At 49.1% G+C, this 21,124-nt stretch overlaps 1 protein-coding gene across 7 annotated transcripts in view; it reads right to left on the reverse strand.

The window, feature by feature from the left end:
• The window catches only part of LOC132389798 (NACHT, LRR and PYD domains-containing protein 3-like), a 72,728-nt gene that overhangs the window by 30,149 nt on the left and 21,455 nt on the right, over positions 1 to 21,124 (reverse strand). For 5 of the 7 annotated variants that reach the window (XM_059962344.1, XM_059962349.1, XM_059962348.1 and 2 more), the window contains 7 exons: positions 20,761 to 20,928; positions 18,656 to 18,757; positions 15,677 to 16,324; positions 14,933 to 15,093; positions 13,214 to 13,385; positions 13,048 to 13,113; positions 8,484 to 10,218 (listed from right to left, as the gene is read on the reverse strand). In XM_059962344.1, coding sequence (XP_059818327.1) covers positions 8,484 to 10,218; positions 13,048 to 13,113; positions 13,214 to 13,385; positions 14,933 to 15,093; positions 15,677 to 16,324; positions 18,656 to 18,665 — 2,792 coding nt within the window. In that variant the 5' untranslated portion in view covers positions 18,666 to 18,757; positions 20,761 to 20,928. The remainder of the gene's footprint in view (positions 1 to 8,483; positions 10,219 to 13,047; positions 13,114 to 13,213; positions 13,386 to 14,932; positions 15,094 to 15,676; positions 16,325 to 18,655; positions 18,758 to 20,760; positions 20,929 to 21,124) is intronic. The other 2 variants (XM_059962347.1, XM_059962345.1) reach the window with 2 other exon arrangements.

Genomic DNA, 21,124 nt, shown 5'->3' on the forward strand with positions numbered 1-21,124 from the left:
ACAGTAAGTGGGATGAGGAAAGAGATCCGACAGGAGGAAGGGGATAGGGAAGAGAGATACCACAGAAGGAAAGGATCAGGAAGAGAGATCACACAGGAGGAAGGGCGATGGGGAAGAGAGATCCCACAGGAGGAAGGGGGATAGGGAAGAGTGATCCCACAGGAGGAATGGGGATGGGGAAGGGAGATCCCACAGGAAGAAGGGGGATTTGGAAGAGAGATCCCACAGGAGGAAGGGGGATGGGGAAGAGAGATCCCACAGTAAGTGAGATGAGGAAAGAGATCCGACAGGATGGGGAAGAGAGATACCATGAGGAAAGGGATCAGGAAGAGTGATCACACAGGAGGAAGGGGGATAGGGAAGAGTGATCCCACAGGAGGAAGGGCGATGGGGAAGAGAGATCCCACAGGAGGAAGGGGGATAGGGAAGAGTGATCCCACAGGTGGAAGGGTGATGGGGAAGAGTGATCCCACAGGAGGATGGGGGATGGGGATGAGAGATCCCACAGTAAGTGGGATGAGGAAAGAGATCCGACAGGAGGAAGGGGATGGGGAAGAGAGATACCAGAGGAGGAAAGGGATCCGGAAGAGAGATCCCACAGAAGGAAGGGGGATGGGGAAGAGAGATCCCACAGTAAGTGGGATGAGGAAAGAGATCCGACAGGAGGAAGGGGATGGGGAAGGGAGATACCACAGGAGGAAAGGGATCAGGAAGAGAGATCACACAGGAGGAAGGGCGATGGGGAAGAGAGATCCCACAGGAGGAAGGGGGATAGGGAAGAGTGATCCCACAGGAGGAATGGGGATGGGGAAGGGAGATCCCACAGGAAGAAGGGGGATTTGGAAGAGAGATCCCACAGGAGGAAGGGGGATGGGGAAGAGAGATCCCACAGGAGGATGGGGGATGGGGATGAGAGATCCCACAGGAGGAAGGGGGATGGGGAAGAGAGATCCTACACGAGGAAGGTCATGGGGAAGAGATATCCCACAGGAGGAAGGGGGATGGGGAGAGAGATCCCACAGGAGGAAGGGGGATGGGGAAGAGAGATCCCACAGTAAGTGGGATGAGGAAAGAGATCCGACAGGATGGGGAAGAGAGATACCACGAGGAAAGGGATCAGGAAGAGAGATCACACAGGAGGAAGGGGGATAGGGAAGAGAGATCCCACAGGAGCAAGGGGGATAGGGAAGAGTGATCCCACAGGAGGAAGGGCGATGGGGAAGAGAGATCACACAGGAGGATGGGGGATGGGGATGAGAGATCCCACAGTAATTGGGATGAGGAAAGAGATCCGACAGGAGGAAGGGGATGGGGAAGGGAGATACCACAGGAGGAAAGGGATCAGTAAGAGAGATCACACAGGAGGAAAGGCGATGGGGAAGAGAGATCCCACAGGAGGAAGGGGGATAGGGAAGAGTGATCCCACAGGAGGAATGGGGATGGGGAAGGGAGATCCCACAGGAAGAAGGGGGATTTGGAAGAGAGATCCCACAGGAGGAAGGGGGATGGGGAAGAGAGATCACACAGTAAGTGGGATGAGGAAAGAGATCCGACAGGATGGGGAAGAGAGATACTACAGGAGGAAAGGGATCAGGAAGAGAGATCACACAGGAGGAAGGGGGATAGGGAAGAGTGATCCCACAGGAGGAAGGGCGATGGGGAAGAGAGATCCCACAGGAGGAAGGGGGATAGGGAAGAGTGATCCCACAGGAGGAAGGGCGATGGGGAAGAGAGATCCCACAGGAGGATGGGGGATGGGGATGAGAGATCCCACAGGAGGATGGGGGATGGGGAAGAGAGATCCTACACGAGGAAGGTCATGGGGAAGAGATATCCCACAGGAGGAAGGGGGATGGGGAGAGATATCCCACAGGAGGAAGGTGGATGGTGAAGGGAGATCCAACGGGAGGAAGAGGGATAGGGAAGAGAGATCCCAAAGGAGGAAGGGGGATGGGGAAAAGAATTCCTAAATGAGGAAGTGGGATGGGGAAGAGAGGTCCCACAGGAGGAAGGGGGGTGGGTAAAGGAGATCCCACACGAGGAAGGGGAATGGGGAAGAGAGATCCCACAGGAGGAAGTTGATGGGTTATCGAGATCCAAGAGGAGAAAGTGGATGGGGAAGAGAGATCCCTCATGAAGAAGAGTGATGGGGTTGAGAGATCCCACAGTAAGGGGGATGAGGAAAGAGATCCGACAGGAGGAAGGGGATGGGGAAGAGAGATCCCACAGGAAGAAGGGGGATTTGGAAGAGAGATCCCAAAGGAGGAAGGGGGATGGGGAGAGAGATCCCACAGGAGGACGGGGGATAGAAGAGAGAGATCCTACGGGAGAAAGGGAATGGGAAGGAGAGATCCCACAGGAGGAAGGCGGATGGTGAAGGGAGATCCAACGGGAGGAAGAGGGATAGGGAAGGGAAATCCCAAAGGCGGAAAGGGGATGGGGAAAAGAATTCCTTCAGGAGGAACGGGGATGGGGAAGAGGTATCCCACAGGAGGAAGGGGGATGGGGAAAAGAGATCCCACAGCACTTTGGGGTTATGGGGAAGAGAGATCCCACAGGAGGATGTTTTGATGGGGAACCGAGTTCCCACAGGAAGAAGGGGGATAGGAAAGAGACATCCTGCAGGAGGATTGGGGATTTGGAAAAGTGATCCCATAGGAGGAAGGGGGACTGGGAAGACCTATCTCACAGCAGGAAGGAGGATGGGGAAGAGCTCCCATACGTGTTGGGGGTTTGGGGAAGAGAGATCCCACTCGAGGAAGGGGGATAGGAAAGAGTGATCCTACGGGAGGAATGGGAATGGGAAGGAGAGATCCCGAGGAGGAAGGCAGATGGGGAAGTGAGATCCCACAGGAGGAAGGGGCTGGGGAAGACAAATCCCACAGAAGGAAGTGGGATGGGGAACAGAGTTCCCACACGTCGAAGGGGGATAGAAAAGAGAGATCCTACGGGAGAAAGGGAATGGGAAGGAGAGATCCCACAGGAGGAAGGCGTATTGTGAAGGGAGATACAACAGGAGGAAGAGGGATGGGGAAGAGAGATCCTATAGGAGTAAGGGGGATGGGGTAAATGTTCGCTTGGGAGGAAGGGGGATGCGTAAAGGAGATCCTACAGGAGGAAGGGGGATGGGGAAGAGATATCCCACAGGAAGAAGGCGGATGGGGGAGAGATATCCCGCAGGAAAAATGGGGATGGGGAAGAGGTATCCCACAGGAGGAAAGGGGATGGGGAAGAGAGATCCCACAGGAAGGAGGCGGATGTGGAAGTTATATCCCACAGGAGGAAGGGGGATGGGGAAGAGAGATCCCACAGAAAGGAGGCGGATGTGGAAGAGATATCCCACAGGAGGAAGGGGGATGGGGAAAAGAGATGCCACAGCGCTTGGGGTTATGGGGAAGAGAGATCCCACTGGAGGAATTGGGATGGGGAACCGAGTTCCCACAGGAAGAAGGGGGATAGGAAAGAGACATCCTGCAGGAGGAAAGGGGATTTGGAAAAGTGATCCCATAGGAGGAAGGGGGACTGGGAAGACCTATCTCACAGCAGGAAGGAGGATGGGGAAGAGCTCCCATACGTGTTGGGGGTTTGGGGAAGAGAGATGACACTCGAGGAAGGGGGTTAGGAAAGAGTGATCCTACGGGAGGAATCGGAATGGGAAGGAGAGATACAACAGGAGGAAGACTGATGGGGAAGAGAGATCCTATAGGAGGAATGGGCATGAGGAAAATGATCGCTGGGGAGGAAGGGGGATGGGTAAAGGAGATCCTACACGAGGAAGGGGGATGGGGAACAGAGTTCCCACAGGTTGTAGGGGATAGAAAGAGAATTCCAACGGGAGAAAGGGGATGGGAAGGAGGCACCCACAGGAGGAAGGCGGATGGTGAAGGGAGATCCAACAGGAGGAAGAGGGATGGGGAAGAGAGATCCCACAGGAGAAAGGGGGATGGGGAAAAGAATTCCTAAATGAGGAAGGGGGATGGGGAAGAGAGATCCCACTGGAGGTAGGGGGATGGGAAAGAGAGATTCTACAGGACGAAAGAAATGGGGATGAGGGATCCCACAGGCAGAAGGAGAAAGGGGAAGAGATATCCCACAGGAGAAAGGAGATCGCGAAAAGAGATCCCTCAGGAGGAAGGTGAATGGTGAAGTGAGATCCAACAGGAGGAAGAGGGATGGGGAAGAGAGATCCTATAGGAGGAGGGGGGATAGGGAAAATGATCGCTTGGGAGGAAGGGGGATGCGTAAAGGAGATCCTACACGAGGAAGGAGGATGGGGAAGTGATATCCCACAGGATGAAGGGGATGGGGAAGAAATATCCCACAGGAAGAAGGGGGATAGGAAAGAGACATCCTGCAGGAGGAAAGGGGATTTGTAAAAGTGATCCCATAGGAGGAAGGGGACTGGGAAGACATATCTCACAGCAGGAAGGAGGATGGGGAAGAGCTCCCATACGTGTTGGGGGTTTGGGGAAGAGAGATCACACTCGAGGAAGGGGGATAGGAAAGAGTGATCCTACGGGAGTAATGGGAATGGGAAGGAGAGATACAACAGGAGGAAGACTGATGGGGATGGGAGATCCCACAGGAGGAAGGGGGATGGGGAAGAGAAATCCCACAGAAGGAAGGGGGATGGGGAAGACAGTTCCCACAGTAGGAAGTGTGATGGGGAGCAGAGTTCCCACACGTCGAAGGGGGATAGAAAAGAGAGATCCTACGGGAGAAAGGGAATGGGAAGGAGAGATCCCACAGGAGGAAGGCGTATGGCGAAGGGAGATACAACAGGAGGAAGAGGGATGGAGAAGAGAGATCCTATAGGAGGAAGGGGGATGGGGAAAATGATCGGTTGGGAGGAAGGGGGATGGGTAAAGGAGATCCTACACGAGGATGGGGGATGGGGAAGAGATATCCCAAAGGCAGAAGGGGGATGGGGAAGAGAGATCCCACAGGAAGAAGGGGGGTGGGTAAAGGAGATCCCACACGAGGAAGGGGGATGGGGAAGTTGATGGGTTATCGAGATCCAAGAGGAGAAAGAGGATGGGGAAGAGAGATCCCTCATGAAGAAGAGTGATGGGGAAGAGAGATCCCACAGGCGGATGGGAATGTGGAAGAGAGATCCCACAGTAAGGGGGATGAGGAAAATGATCCGACAGGAGGAAGGGGATAGGGAATAGAGATACCTCAGGAGGAAAGGGTTCGGGAAGAGAGATCCTATAGGAGGAAGGGTGATGGGGAAAGTGATCCGACCGGAGGAAGGGGATGCGGAAGAAAGATACCACAGGAGTAAAGGGATAGGAAAGAGATACCCCATAGGGAGAAGGGGGATGGGGAACAGAGATCCCACAGGAGGAAGGGGGATGGGGAAGAGATCTCCCACAGGGAGAAAAGGGATGGGGAAGAGAGATCCTACACGAGGAAGGGGAATGGGGAGAGAGATCCCACAGGAGGACGGGGGATAAAAGAGAGAGATCCTACAGGAGAAAGGGAATGGGAAGGAGAGATCCCACAGGAGGAATGCGGATGGTAAAGGGAGATCCAACGGGAGGAAGATGGATGGGGAACAGAGATCCCAAAGGAGGAAGGGGGATGTGGAAGAGAGATCCAGCAGGAGGAAGGGGGACAGGGAAGAGAGATTCCAGAGGAGGAAGGGGAATGGGGAACCGAGTTCCCACAGGAAGAAGGGGGATAGGAAAGAGACATCCTGCAGGAGGAAAGCGGATTTGGAAAAGTGATCCCATAGGAGGAAGGGGGACTGGGAAGACCTATCTCACAGCAGGAAGGAGGATGGGGAAGAGCACTCATACGTGTTGTGGGTTTGGGGAAGAGAGATCACACTCGAGGAAGGGGGATAGGAAAGAGTGATCCTACGGGAGGAATGGGAAGGAGAGATACAACAGGAGGAAGAGGGATGGGGAAGAGAGATCCTTTTGGAGGAAGGGGGATGGGGAAAATGATCGCTTGGGAGGAAGGGGGATGGGTAAAGGAGATCCAGCACGAGGAAGTGGGTTGGGGAAGATGTATCCCACAGGTTGAAGGGGGATAGAAAGAGAGATCCAATGGGAGAAAGGGGATGGGAAGGAGTGACCCCACAGGAGGAAGGCGGATGGTGATCCAACAGGAGGAAGAGGGATGGGGAAGAGAGATCCCACAGGAGAAAGGGGGATGGGGAAAATAATTCCTAAATGAGGAAGGGGGATGGGGAAGAGAGATCCCACAGGAGGAAGGGGGGTGGGTAAAGGAGATCCCACACGAGGAAGGGAATGGGGAAGAGAGATCCGACAGGTGGAAGTTGATGGGTTATCGAGATCCAAGAGGATAAAGGGGATGGGGAAGAGATATCCCTCATGAAGAAGAGTGATGGGGATGAGAGATCCCACAGTAAGGGGGATGAGGAAAGAGATCCGACAGGAGGAAGGGGATGGGGAAGAGAGATACCAGAGGAGGAAAGGGATCTGGAAGAGAGATCCCACAGAAGGAAGGGGGATGGGGAAGAGAGATCCCACAGTAAGTGGGATGAGGAAAGAGATCCGACAGGAGGAAGGGGATGGGGAAGAGAGATACCACAGGAGGAAAGGGATCAGGAAGAGAGATCACACAGGAGGAAGGGGGATAGGGAAGAGTGATCCCACAGGAGGAAGGGGGATGGGGAAGAGATATCCTACACAAGGAAGGGCATGGGAAGGAGAGATCCCACCGGAAGAAGGGGGATTTGGAAGAGAGATCCTACACGAGGAAGGGGGATAGAAGAGAGAGATCCTAAGGGAGAAAGGGAATGGGAAGGAGAGATCCCACAGGAGGAAGGCGGATGGTGAAGGGAGATCCAACGGGAGGAAGAGGGATAGGGAATTGAGATCCCAAAGGAGGAAGGGGGATGGGGAAAAGAATTCCTTCAGGAGGAAGGGGGATAGGGAAGAGGTATCCCACAGGAGGAAGGGGGATGGGGAAGAGAGATCCCACAGGAAGAAGGGGGATGTGGAAGAGATAACCCACAGGAGGAAGGGGGATGGGGAAAAGAGATCCCACAGCGCTTGGGGTTATGGGGAAGAGAGATCCCACAGGAAGAAGTGGGATGGGGAACCGAGTTCCCACAGGAAGAAGGGGGATAGGAAAGAGACATCCTGTAGGAGGAAAGGGGATTTGGAAAAGTGATCTCATAGGAGGAAGGGGGACTGGGAAGACCTATCTCACAGCAGGAAGGAGGATGGGGAAGAGCTCACATACGTGTTGGGGGTTTGGGGAAGAGAGATCACACTCGAGGAAGGGGGTTAGGAAAGAGTGATCCCACGGGAGGAATGGGAATGGGAAGGAGAGGTACAACAGGAGGAAGAGTGATGGGGAAGAGAGATCCTATAGGAGGAAGGGGGATGGGGAAAATGATCGCTTGGGAGGAAGGGGGGTGGGTCAAGGAGATCCTACACGAGGAAGGGGGATGGGGAACAGTGTTCCCACAGGTTGTAGGGGGACAGAAAGAGAATTCCAACGGGAGAAAGGGGATGGGAAGGAGTGACCCCACAGGAGGAAGGCGGATGGTGAAGGGAGATCCAACAGGAGGAAGAGGGATGGGGAAGGGAGATCCCACAGGAGAAAGTGGGATGGGGAAAAGAATTCCTAAATGAGGAAGGGGGATGGGGAAGAGAGATCCCACAGGAGGAAGGGGGGTGGGTAAAGGAGATCCCACACAAGGAAGGGGAATGGGGAAGAGAGATCCCACAGGAGGAAGTTGATGGGTTATCGAGATCCAAGAGGAGAAAGGGGATGGGGAAGAGAGATCCCTCATGAAGAAGAGTGATGGGGATGAGAGATCCCACAGTAAGGGGGATGAGGAAAGAGATCCGACAGGAGGAAGGGAATGGGGAAGAGAGATACCACAGAAGGAAGGGGGATGGGGAAGAGAGATCCCACAGGCAGAAGGAGAAAGGGGAAGAAATATCCCACAGGAGGGAGATCGCGAAAAGAGATCCCTCAGGAGGAAGGTGAATGGTGAAGTGAGATCCAACAGGAGGAAGAGGGATGGGGAAGAGAGATCCTATAGGAGGAGGGGGGATAGGGAAAATGATCGCTTGGGAGGAAGGGGGATGGGTAAAGGAGATCCAGCACGAGGAAGGAGGATGGGGAAGAGATATCCCACAGGAAGAAGGTGGATGGGGAAGAGAGATCCCACAGGAGGAAGGGGATCGGGAAGAGAGATCCCACAGGAGGGAGGGGTTGGGAAGAGAGATCCCACAGGAGGAAGTGGATAGGGAAGAGAGATCCCACAGCAGGAACGGGTGTGTGGAAGAGAAATCTGACTAGAGCAAGGGTAATAGCTAAGAGAAATCCAACAGGAATAATCGGGATGGGGAAGAGTGATCGCACAGGATGAAGGGGGTGGCATTTGCAACAATACATCTCAATCTGATTTACTGCAGTTTTACCCAAATCCGTTTACTTGGAAACAGCACAATGGAACAGTTTTAGAGTTCTGAGTGAGAGATAAGCCAAGTTACCTCAACTCCTGGCACTTGTTCAGCCCGGGTCCCAGCCGCTGGATTCCTTCACACTGAATGTGGCAGCGCTGCAGGTCGAGTTCTTTTATAGTATCACAGAGTCCGATTGCATGAGACAGAACCGCGCAGTCAACCGGGGTCAGTGTCATTCCACTGAATGAAAGTGTTTTCAGAGATCCCAGTGCGGCCTGAGCCAGTCCACGATTCTGAGACTCAAACAGGTAGTGCAATGTGTTCAGGAGTCTCCTTCTCCCAATGTCACCAGTGTTTCCACTCTGGCCTTTAACCTCCTCCTTCACCCAGTCAATCACCCGGCAGGTTGTTTGATGAGGAAATGGACCCAGAAACTCCTCCAGGCCCCGAGCTGTCATTGGGTTGGAGAGACCAGCAACAAAACGGAGAAATACCTCAAATCGCCCATCTTGTGTCTTGTGGGCTTCATTGAGGAATTTCAGGATATCCTCAGGATGTACAGTCAGGAATTGTGCGACTGCAGCTACAAACTCTTGGATGGTGAGGTGTGGGAATGTGTACACCACGCTGTGGGCAGAATCCTCTCTCTCCAAAAGCTCCATCAGGAACCCGGACAGGAACTGGGAAGGCTGCAGACTGTAGTTGATCAAATCTCCGTCTGCAAACACAATCTTCTTCTCGGACACTCCTCTGTAGGCCATCTGACCCACCCTGAGAAACACATCACGGGGTCTCTCAATCTCACGGCCGTGGTTTTTTAGGATATTGTAAATATAGTAGGAGTACAGTTGGGTGATGGTCTTGGGAACTCTCTGTGGGTCCCTGACACTTTCTGTGAAGAAGGGGCCCAGTGCCAGAGCGAGGATCCAGCAGTAGGAGGGGTTGTAGCTCATGGTGTACAGGATCTCATTCTCCTGCACGTGTTTGAAAAGAGCTGCTGCCACCATCTGATCTTCAAAATGCTTGATGAAATATTCCTTCCGTTCCTCACCAACAAATCCCAGGATTTCAGCCCGGACACCAATCTTCGCTTTTTCCAATAAATGTAACACAGTGGGACGGGTGGTCAACAGCACTGAACACCCTGGGAGCAGCTTGCCCTGGATTAAACTGTACACAATGTCCGACACTTCACACCACCACTCGGGATCTGGGCACTGGTGCTTGGGTTCTGTATCTCTCCGACTGTCCGCAAAATCGATTGTGTGCTTGAATTCATCCAAACCATCGAATATAAACAGCAATGCCTTTGGGTTCTTCCAGACCTCTCTCAGGATATTCCCAAAGTAAGGATATTGATCCAGAATCAGTTCCCTCAGGTTTATTCTGCAGTTAATAGAGTTTAAATCCCGGAATTTGAAACTGAAGACAAACTGGAATTGTTGGAATATTTTCCCCGCGGCCCAGTCAAAAACAATCTTCTGTACCATTGTTGTTTTCCCGATTCCTGGCACTCCGGCTACTGCTGCAGAACTGCCAGATTTGGATTTTCTCCGGGAAAAACTGCTGTGGAATAACTGAGCAGTCTCTATTTTTTCTAACGCTCCACGGAGATGTTTCTCTCTATAATCCTCGTGGTCTCTGCCTCTTGCCAGCAGCTCGTGTTCCACCAGTCTCCGATCTCGAAGAGTAGAAATGACCGTGAGCTCTGTGTATCGATCAATCAGCTGGAAAACCTTCACCTTCTCCCTCATCAGGATCGTGTTCACTCTCAGTGTTTCAGTTTGTGCCCGCAGAGTCTCCTTGTGTTTCTGTTGAACATCTTCATGGGAACAGAGAACATATTCAAAATGTTAACAAGCTCAACTGACAAAGAACTTTATAACTGCAGTCCAATATTCTGTGTTTGAGATTACATGAATTGATTCAATGCTTCCATGGATATTAGGACAGAAAATAAAATTCTGTCCACAGACATAGGAACTGACAGCGATGATTGTCTCAGAAAAATATCTAATCCTCATATTCTGACACTAATTACTGATGAAGGTGAATATTCCCCTGATATCCTATTGCAATCCTGACTGCACTCCCGTTACAACATTTCACTATATTTAAAGCATTGTTGCGTCATTAACAGATGATGTTAATGTTGATCTGGTGTGGAAATATGGAGAGCAGGACAACGTGCATTTTGGCAAAGCTACACACTGGGGTGTCCCGGGTGTCCACTGCTCTTGCATCAAAACAAGAGCAGAATATGCCGGAAATGCTCAAGTCTGGCAGTGCTTGGGGGACAATCGCAGTGAACTTGTGGGTCGATAACCCTTCGGAATGGCAAGAAAGAAACTGGCTAGTTTGCAGTCACAGTGATGGAGGATTGGTGAAAAGATGGAATCTCTGTTAATGGAAGAAACCACAAGCGTCTGTCTCAGTGGTGTACGTCGTGTCTGTGGGAGAGGGTGGTGAAGTCTTGACAACTGCTACTCATCAGTCTTGCTGTGGGGGTGTGGGGCTCTGTCTAATGAGGCCTCCGTCTGTCTCAGTGGTGTACGTCGTGTCTGTGGGAGAGGGTGGTGAAGTCTTGACAACTGCTACTCATCAGTCTTGCTGTGGGGGTGTGGGGCTCTGTCTAATGAGGCCTCCGTCTGTCAGAGTCGACCGAGGATGTCCTGTCCCTGCAAGCCGGGACACTCCGATATGGAGAGGAAGCTTCTGCCGATGTTGCAAGCTCCCTCTCTCCCTGCATCTGATGTACACAAAGGAACGGCAGAGACTGACACAGCTTGGCACCAGAGGTGTTTCAGGAGATGCCAGTCTGCGTTGAACACCATTTAAGACTGCCTCAGGGGCTCTAGATCCACTGGGTTTACTCCCAAACTCTTCCCCATGAGGGGTACAGTTACAGAGCAGTGGATGTTTGAGGTCAGAGCTTTCCTGTTGCTGGGTGAGCTGCCAATCACGGCCGACCAGACCCATCTGCCCAAAGGGACCGGTTGTAAGGAACCAGTAACCCGCCTTTACCCCTTCTCCTGTCGGAAGAAACGCTTCCACCGGGCTTAGTGGCTGAGCCAGACGCCTGCATCCCAGCTGCCCGTTTTCCTCTCTCTCTCTCTCTCTCCCCCTCTCCCCCTCTCTCCCTCTCCCCCTTTCTCCCTCTCCCCCTCTCTCCCTCTCTCTCTCACACACACACACACACACAAATACACTACTGTTCTTATGGAACTTGGAACTTCTGTTAACCAACCAAGGGAGAGAATCAAATGTTTTTTGATACAGTATAACATTGAAAGATGTCTTCTTTCCCCAGTGTTTGACATAGAATTACATAATTGATTATCAGTTGTTCCTTAAATTCGTTCATAAGCTACAGGTATTCTTTCTGCTTTTCTGTATGTATTATGGTTATCTAAATAAGTGGTTATAGTTTATGAGATACATAATGTTACAATTTTATACATAAAATGGTCTTATTTTTAGGAGCCAGTAATAACATAGTAGGTGACCAATCAATAGTCATAAATGCAGAATTAAAGCTGTCCTTGAGGCTGGTGGGACATACCTTCAGCTTTTTATATTTTCTGCCATATGGGAGTATGAAAGGGAGAATGTTTGAGGGTTCATCAGCAAGACTTTGGGTGGGGCTTGTGTCTGGCTAACTTAATTGAGTTCCTCCAGGAGGTGACAAAGGTGATGGATGAAGTTACAGATGGATGTTGTCTACTTGGATATTGGTAGAATGTTTGACAAGGTTCCCACAGGGGAGGCTCATACACAAGGTTAACATGCCTGGGAACTGTGATGAATTGTCCTGGCTGGCGGGGAACCATATTGGATATTGGCAGAATCTTTGACAAGGTTCCCACAGGGGAGGCTCATACACAAGGTTAACATGCCTGGGAACTGTGGTGAATTGCCCTGGCCTGGCGGGGAACCATATTGCGAGAAATTGCTTTCGCTGACGGGTGGTCAATCTGTGAAATTATTGTCATAGTTGGCAGAGGAAGACAAGTCAATGGGTATACTAAAATGCAGGTCTATGTATATGTTGCTGATTCCGAAGAGCGTCAACATTTACAGAAGGCAGGATAATGGGGTTGAGAGGAATTGCCGAGCAAATTCACTGAGCTGGATGGCTTAATTATCTGCCTAAGTCTGATGGTTTTAGGGAGCATCTAGAGTATTGTGTTCACTTCTGATTGTCCAGCACTGGGGATGATTGGAGAGGGTGTAGAACAGGTTCACCAGGATGTTGCTTGGATTCGGTGGCATGTGAGGCAAGTAGAGGTTTGAGAAACTTGGACTGAGTGTAGCTGCTATTACGAAGGAGAAGGTGCTTCGGAATCTGAAAGGTCACCTGGACTGGGTCATACTGTGTGTCAGGAGCCTGTCTGGGGTGAGTGGGGATTCCCAGACCGTTGGGACCTGGAGTGGAGGGTTCAGAGACACAAGGGCTGGATTAATACAGTAACAGCTGGAACAGCTGGAAAAATACATTTTACAATGTTCAGGCTACAACGAGAGATGATCTGAATTGTAACCTGAAACCAGAGATCGACGAATGATTGTTGGTGGATTTTCGTTCCCAGATTCTGACAAGTCACAGTATAACATTTGAGATGTGGTTTGAACGGAGCATTTCATCACTCACCTGTCAGTTCAGTGGGTAACTCAGACAACCCTTGTGCGATGTTCATGTATTCCTCTGGGTCAGGACCTGTTTAAATAAAAAAAAATAATTCATGAAAACAGAACTAAAATAATTACAACTATTTAGTTCAATGTGCCTTTGTGTTCAGTGCGTGGTTTTAACATACCGAGCTCCTGTATCTCCCTCAGTATCCTGTCCAGCTTTGGTAACTCAGTCCTCCACATCACAAAGGATTCCCACATCGCCCTCCGGGCCCGGGAGCCTTTGCCATTCACCAAACTGAGGAAGAGTCTGGAACTCTCTGTCCGGTTTCCCTTCTCCGTCAGTTCAGTGACTTTCTATAAAAGCAAACAATTAATTTATTTATTGTGGAGTCGATGGACAGACATGGCGAATCTCACAGTTTAATATTCATGCTGGATTAATGAGCTGAGGTGAATTTGACCGACGGTCCTGATAAGATGCAAAATTAATTTTAGACTCAATGCCTGTTCAACAGTACAGATATGCAGACCTTGCAATTATGTCATAGAACGATATGACGATTACAGCACAGTAATACAGTCCGTGCCGACCTGCACTCAGTCCATAACCCTCCATTCCTTTCCTGTCCATATACATATCCAGTTTTTAAAATGACAATATTGAACCTGCTTTTGCCACTTCTACTGGAAGCTAGTTCCACACAGTAACCACTCTCTGAGTAAAGAAGTTACCCCTAAACTCGTGTTACCCCTAAACTTGCCCCCGACTCTCAACTCATGTACTCTTGTTTGAATCTCCCCTACTCTCAATGGAAAAAAGCCTATCCACGTCAACTCTATCTATCCCCTCATAATTTTAAATGCCTCTATCAAGCTCCCCCCCCCCTTCAAAATTCAACGCTGTAAAGAATAAAGACTTAACTTGTTCAACCTTTCTCTGTACTTAGCTGCTGAGACTCAGGTAACATTCTAGTAAACCTCCTCTGTACTCTCCATATTTTGTGACATCTTTCCTATAATTTGGTGGCCAGAACTGTACACAATACTCCAATTTTGGCCTTACCAATGCCTTGTACAATTTATCTTTACTTCCCAACTCCTGTACTCAATGCTCGGATTTATAAAGGCCAGCATACCAAAAGCTTTCTTCAACACCCTATCCACACGAGATTCCACCGTCAGGGAACTATGCACCATTATTACTAGATCACACTGTTCTACTGCATTCCTCAATGCCCTACCATTTACCATGTATGTCCTATTTTGATTAGTCCTACAAAACTATAGCACCTCACACTTATCAGCATTAAACTCCATCTGCCATCTTTCGGCCCACTCTTCTAACTGTCCTAAATCTCTGTGTAAAATTTGAAAACTACATCATTATCCACAACGCCACCTATCTTAGAATCCTCTGCATACTTAGTAATCCAATGTACCACCCCATCATCCGGATCATTAATGTATATGAGAAACAACATTGGACCCAGTACAGATCTCTGAGGCACAACACTAGTCACCGGCCTCCAACCTGACAAACAGTTATCCACCACTACTCTCTGGCATCTCCCATCCAGCCACTGTTGAATCCATTTTACTACTTCAATATTAATACCTAGTGATTGAACCTTCCTAACTCACCTTCCATGCAGAACCTCATCACAGGTCTTACTGAGGTCCGGTACACTGATAAATACAGCAGGTGTGAGATGAAAAGGTGACGCTGAACCTGCAGTTCCCAGTGCTCCCCAGCGGAACAGCTGAAACAAATCTACTGAGGACAAGTCAGAGATCAAAGTCTCCATTGCCATGTAGAACTCCTAGCACGTGCAGGAGATTAATATTGATCACTATTCCCTCTGATACCAGCAGTTCAGTGACAATACACTAAATACACTCACCTCATTTTCTTCTCGACTGAAATGTCCATCCTTTGTCAACATCCAACCGAGTCTTTCAACCTTTTCTTCAATTGCATGTTTGAGTCTGTCCCTGTAGAACTTGGTCAGTTGGTACAGTCGATACTCGCCCCCCTCTGCCAGGAGGTCGGAGATTGTAAACTCTGGCTCAGTGAATATAAAATGAGAATGTAGTCACAAACTCAAATATCACTTTTCTCCACCGCTCTCACCCAGCCCTAACAAACCAGTCATGTCTTGAACCTCAATCTTCACCTGCTTTCAGATGGTAACACGTATTTTGCCCTAATCTCCAACACTGGTCTTAAAAAACCGACCCATCAATGCGCTGTGCTAGACGTTCCCAGAAGGAACCCATTCACCAGAAACCTGTCTCTCCCACCGTCCCACCCACTCACTGATTACAGTTTAAAATGGGCAATAAATGTTAAGACTGTCAATGATAGTCGCTTCCCAGAGATACTCTCTCTATCCTGGCGAATATATTTCCCATAACTCATATCCTGGAAATACTCCTTATCCGGATAGCTGCATTTCCTCCGATACACATCCTGGAAATCCTCAGAGCAGGTACGACATTTCCTGTAGTGCGGTAACCGGTGCCACACTACACCGCATGCACCACGCCCACACTTTTCCCCTCTCTGACCAACCCTCCAACAAGGAATCACATTTACCCACTTCCCACCGCATTCTGCGAACACATCACCCTCATGTTTCACTCACCCACTCCCTGTTGGGCACTGGACAATTCCGTGTTTAATGAGTTTCCGAGCTGACAGGCAGTCGCCTCACTTGTGCCGGTTCCAGGGTCCTGCTTTGTGACCATGACGTCACTGTCTCTGGGCTGACAGGCAGTCGCCTCACTTGTGCCGGTTCCAGGGTCCTGCTCAGTGTCTCTGACGTCACTGTCTCTGGGCTGACAGGCAGTCGCCTCACTTGTGCCGGTTCCAGGGACCTGCTCAGTGTCTCTGACGTCACTGTCTCTGGGCTGACAGGCAGTCGCCTCACTTGTGCCGGTTCCAGGGACCTGCTCAGTGTCTCTGACGTCACTGTCTCTGGGCTGACAGGCAGTCGCCTCACTTGTGCCGGTTCCGGGGTCCTGCTCAGTGTCTCTGACGTCACTGTCTCTGGGCTGACAGGAAGTCGCCTCACTTGTGCCGGTTCCAGGGTCCTGCTCAGTGTCTCTGACGTCACTGTCTCTGGGCTGAATTTGCTTCTCCTCCTCTGCAGCCGGACCGCATTCCATTGGGACATTGCTCTCAATCTGACCCTGCTTTGGAACCTTGCTTCCTGTATCCCGATCATTTTCCCTCGATGAGCTGCCTGGTAAAAGCCTCTTGAGTACTTTCTGTACCCGATTTAATTTCCCACCTGCAGGAAATGATGAATTGCAGGTTTAGAGTGATTTATACTCGAACAAGGATTCACAATGAGTGTCAGCAATGGAGCCGGGACTCCGGCTGACCGGATTTGGAGCGGGACTGTGCTGGTGAATGTGAACCACACCTCCTGCTAGGTGACCATCTCGATAAGCCAGTAAGTGGACACATCCACTCCCCGAAAAAAGAACTGGATAGACGCAGTAATACTGATCACAGACTACGCATTAGCTGAACACACCAATAACCAGTGGTTATTAATGGAAAGGCATTAGGTGAAACCGGGAATTATCACTTGGATTATCTCCCACAAACATAAATCTCCCTGGATCACAAACTGTCCAGTCATGTGTATCACTGACAGACAAGCCACTGGATTACTCGTGGTCCGATCCTCCAGATCCCACGTTCTCCGGTTGCTTTGTCACACACTGTCTTGTCCCCCGGGTCAAAGACTGACCACTGCCTTGAGATGGACAACGTCCAGTCCCCTGGGTTACAGACTGAACATAACCTTGAAGCCCATGATGCCTGGTCCCCTGGGTCCCATCACGTCTCCTGGATAATAATTGTCTTGTAGCAACTATACAAGTCATTGGCAAAGGGAGAGTCTTGCGTGCAGCTCTAGTAGCTAAACAAAGTCTCGCTGAGAGAGCTTTGCATTTGCTAAGGATGCAGTTGCTATCAATCTACAGGATGGATGTGATTCAGCTGGGAAGAGTGTCAGGGAGATTCACAAGTACATTACCGGATGGGGTTGTTTGTTATCAGGTTTGGCTGGGACAGTTTGCCCCGGAACACGGGAGCTTGAAGGGTAAACTTCCACACGTAAAACAGAATCAGAATCAGGTTTATTATCACCGGCATGTGACGTGATATTTGTTAACTTAGCAGCAGCAGTTCAATGCAATAGGCAATCTAGCAGGGAAAAATTAATAATGAATAAAATTTTGAAAAAAGTAAACAAGTAAACCAATTACGTATATTGAATAGATTTTTTTTAAATGTGCAAAACCAGAAAGACTGTATATTTTGAGCAAAGTAAGGTAGTGTCCAAAGATTCAATGTCCATTTAGGAATGGGATTGCAGAGAGGACAAATTTGTTACTGAATCGCTGTGTGTGTGCATTCAGGCTTCTGTACCTCCTCCCTCATGGTAACAGTGAGAAAAGGGCATGCCCTAGGTGCTGGACGTCCTTAATAATGGACGCTGCCTTTCTGAGACACCGCTCCCTGAAGATTTACAACTTCTGGCAGCTTCTCTCGGTCCTGTGCAGTAGCCCCTCCATACCAGACAGTGACAGACCAATGCAGACCACAAATGAAGTGTCTCCTGATCCTCAGCCATTTCCAATGCTGGCAATGTTCTCGGCTCGGCTACAGAAAACAGAGTTCGGAAAACTCCCCTCATCTACTTTGCGCAGCGAGGGGGGAGTTGAGAGCTGCCCTGACAAAACCTGAAATGTTGTATTATCGCACAATCTTTGAAATCCCGGAAATGCCCTTGTCACCTGCCTCTGAATTTTGTAAATGGAAGTTGAAGATGCCTTTCACCTCTAAACGGCCCTGTTGTGCAACAAACCCTGAACCTCGATAATGTTGCAGGGGTGGAACTGAGCTCTCTGACGGTGGTGTCTGAAAAGAGGATGCTGTCCAAGTTGCATGCCATCTTGGAAAATGTTCCCCTCCACTCCATAATGTACTGGTTAGGCACAGGAGTACATTCGGCCAGAGACTCATTCCACTGAGATGCAACACAGAGCGTCATATTAAGTCATTCCTGCCTGTGGCCATCAAACTTTACAACTCCTCCCTCGGAGTGTCAGACACCCTGAGCCAATAGGCGGGTCCTGGACTTATTTCCACTTGGCATGATTAAATTATTATTATTTAATTATTTATGGTTTTATATTGCTATATTTCTACACTATCCGTGGTTGTTACGGCTGTAATGAAATCCAATTTCCCTCGGGATCAATAAAGTCTGTCTGTCTGTCTGTAGACTTTTCCGTAACAAACAACACTGCTGTCACATTCCTGTTGTTGTTTCACTCTCAACCTGCTGATTCAGGGTCTCCGGCTCCTTTCACTCAGGTGAAGCTTTGCCTGGTGAGCGGAGTCATTCGACCATTTCTGGTGTCAGGTCCCTGCGCTGGAACTGTGGGACCGATCGATTACACAAAGTCACTTTACCAGTGGGATCAGTGACACTGCTCGATGAAACTTTTTCTCTGCCCTGTTAGCGCCTGTGTAAGCTTCTTCATCGGAACTATTGTGCACCAACAGGGCAGAAGTTTAGTTATAAAGATCCAGGTGAACATACCTGTAGCCATTCCGATTCTGACAGACAGTTGCTGATTGTCGTCGTCTTGTTTACACTCTGATCCCGGTGCTGGACAGCGCCGCCTTCTGGTGATGCTCTGAGCTACACAGAACAAGCAGACAGCGAGACAGAGAGAGTAGGATTACTTTGCAAATTGGGAACCAAACATCAACTCCCACACCATGTCTGTATGTCCGTCCAGTGATACCTGGAGCATCATTTTGATTGAATCACAGAGCAACAGAGTACAGATACTGACCCTTCAGCCCATCGCGACAATGCTGACACACAGTTTAAACTGAGATGGTCCTAATTTTCTAAGTTGGACCCGTTTCCCTCCTGTTCTAAATTGCTTTTATTCTTAATACTTATAATATTGAATTAAACACATTTCCAGCAGACTATATGATGCCCTGTTCACATCCAATCGTTCCACAGTCTCTGTGAACTTTGCATCTGCCTTTATATCAACTCTCCTATCACCTGACAAACACTCTGGTTCCCATCCCACAACGACCGAGTTTAAACCGACCCCCGCAGCTCCTGCAGTCCTGGCTGCAAGAACATTTGTTATCTCCAGTACAGATTTAACCCAATCCTTTGGTACATACAGTGTCAAATGGGAACATAACTTCATTGTAAAACCTACTTCTGCTTAATCACAGATCCGTAGTGTTACGTACTCGTGACACATGACAGTGGTGCCCCTGTCACGTGACTGGGCTTGACGCTTTACTGGACTTGAGGTAATGGTCTTGTGATGGCGGAGTGCCGTCATTTCCCGCCAGTAGAGATCATGTGACAGGTTTTTTTTACAGTTATATAAGGTAGACCCCACCCTGTGAGGAGGGACAGTTCGTGGCTGGATTTGCCAAGTTGACTTCATACCACTGCGTGTTTTAAGTGATGACGCAGTTTAGTTGAAGTATGAAGTTTTATGTAATGCCTGAAGTTTAAAAGGTCATTGCCAGCAAGTTCTTTACGATTCTGCTAGTAGTTCGAGACAGTGGAGAGTGAAGATCGAAGTTCGGGAGTTAAAGATCGAGGAGAATCGCTTTCTACGGTGAAACGGGTTTCGACCTTTGTTTGATCCTTATTTGGAAGGATTTCATTGACTATCTTCGCGTTGATCCCTGGGGTTTAACCAGAAAGGATTGAAGATAGTGAGGAAGGAAAGGTCAGTGCCTTTAAGCCGTTTCGTTTCGTAAATTCTTCGTGGGAAAAGTTCGACTTCGGGGATCGAAGCCAAGCGACGTGAAAGAGAATTTAAATCGTCTTATAAAGTCTCTCCTTTTAAATGGTCTGTGAGCATATCGAACTTTTGGCAATACCACTTTAAAGATCTGTTTTTGCAATATCGCTTTAAGAACTGTTTGGGCTGCCGCACAGCAGCTGTTTCCGGTTACGTTAGTGTTTGTTTACTTTTGGGGGGTTTGTTTTCTGTGTTTAATAAACGTGTTGTTTGTTATAAAAAAAATACCCTTGCCGAACTCATATATTTATTGTTGCCTGAATACGTAACAGTAGGTTCTGACCATTTATTAATAGAGAAGTACTTCATGATGTCAGGGTATGCAAATATAAATTATTATTTGGAATTTGCTAGTTAGGACTGAAAGAAATGTGGTGTTGGGACATTTGGCTTCAGGGGTGTTTGCACTTAGCAGAGGCTTGCACGACGATATACCCGAGGGCAAATATATCATTGCAGCTTGCAATAGACAGAGGAGTCAATGACATGTTGCTGTAGTTCATGGTGATTCCACTTCTCTGCAATCACTACAGCAGGAAAGAAATGCGGCACCTTCTAAAGGGGGGGGGGAATTATCAGCGTATTTTGAGATAATTGTGACATAACACAGAAAAGGAAGGAGACATCAGAAGAGATAATTTGGAAATGGGCAATCAATGTAAGGGAATGTGCGCGGCTTTACAGAGCTGATGCTGACAGCACATTAGCAGATCTGGAATGATTGCAACTGGGACTGATAGGGACATAAATGGTATTTCTAGGCTTATTCAGTCTCACTCCAGCTATTTTCTGCCTTCCTTGGTACATAAATGTAATGTCTTAAAGGACTAATGTTTGAGTAAATGAGACTCACCAAACTTTCTCCTGAGTGAGTCAATGGAAACTCTGATTCAGACGGTTTCTCTCCAGTTGGTGCCCTCAGTTCTCGAACTGGTTCACTTGTTGCTGTTCCCTCGTCGTCAGTTGTGATTTCTTCCAGGCGTGGGTTTTCCTTCCAATAAATCTCTCAACACAGGTCTAACTTTGAGCAGAGAGATAATGAAGCGTGTTAATAATACAAATTAGAACAAAGCATTGAATTTAAATATTGAACGTAAATATAATGATTCGAGTGAAGAAATAGGTGACTGCTCCTCACACTTTACAAAACCTGACAGGGGATGCAAAAGAACAGACAGAAATGCTGGAGGAACTCATCAGGCCAGGTAGCATCTGTA

This window comes from Hypanus sabinus, unplaced genomic scaffold (genome assembly GCF_030144855.1).
Source record: "Hypanus sabinus isolate sHypSab1 unplaced genomic scaffold, sHypSab1.hap1 scaffold_654, whole genome shotgun sequence".
NCBI classification, from domain to species: Eukaryota; Metazoa; Chordata; class Chondrichthyes; order Myliobatiformes; family Dasyatidae; genus Hypanus; species Hypanus sabinus.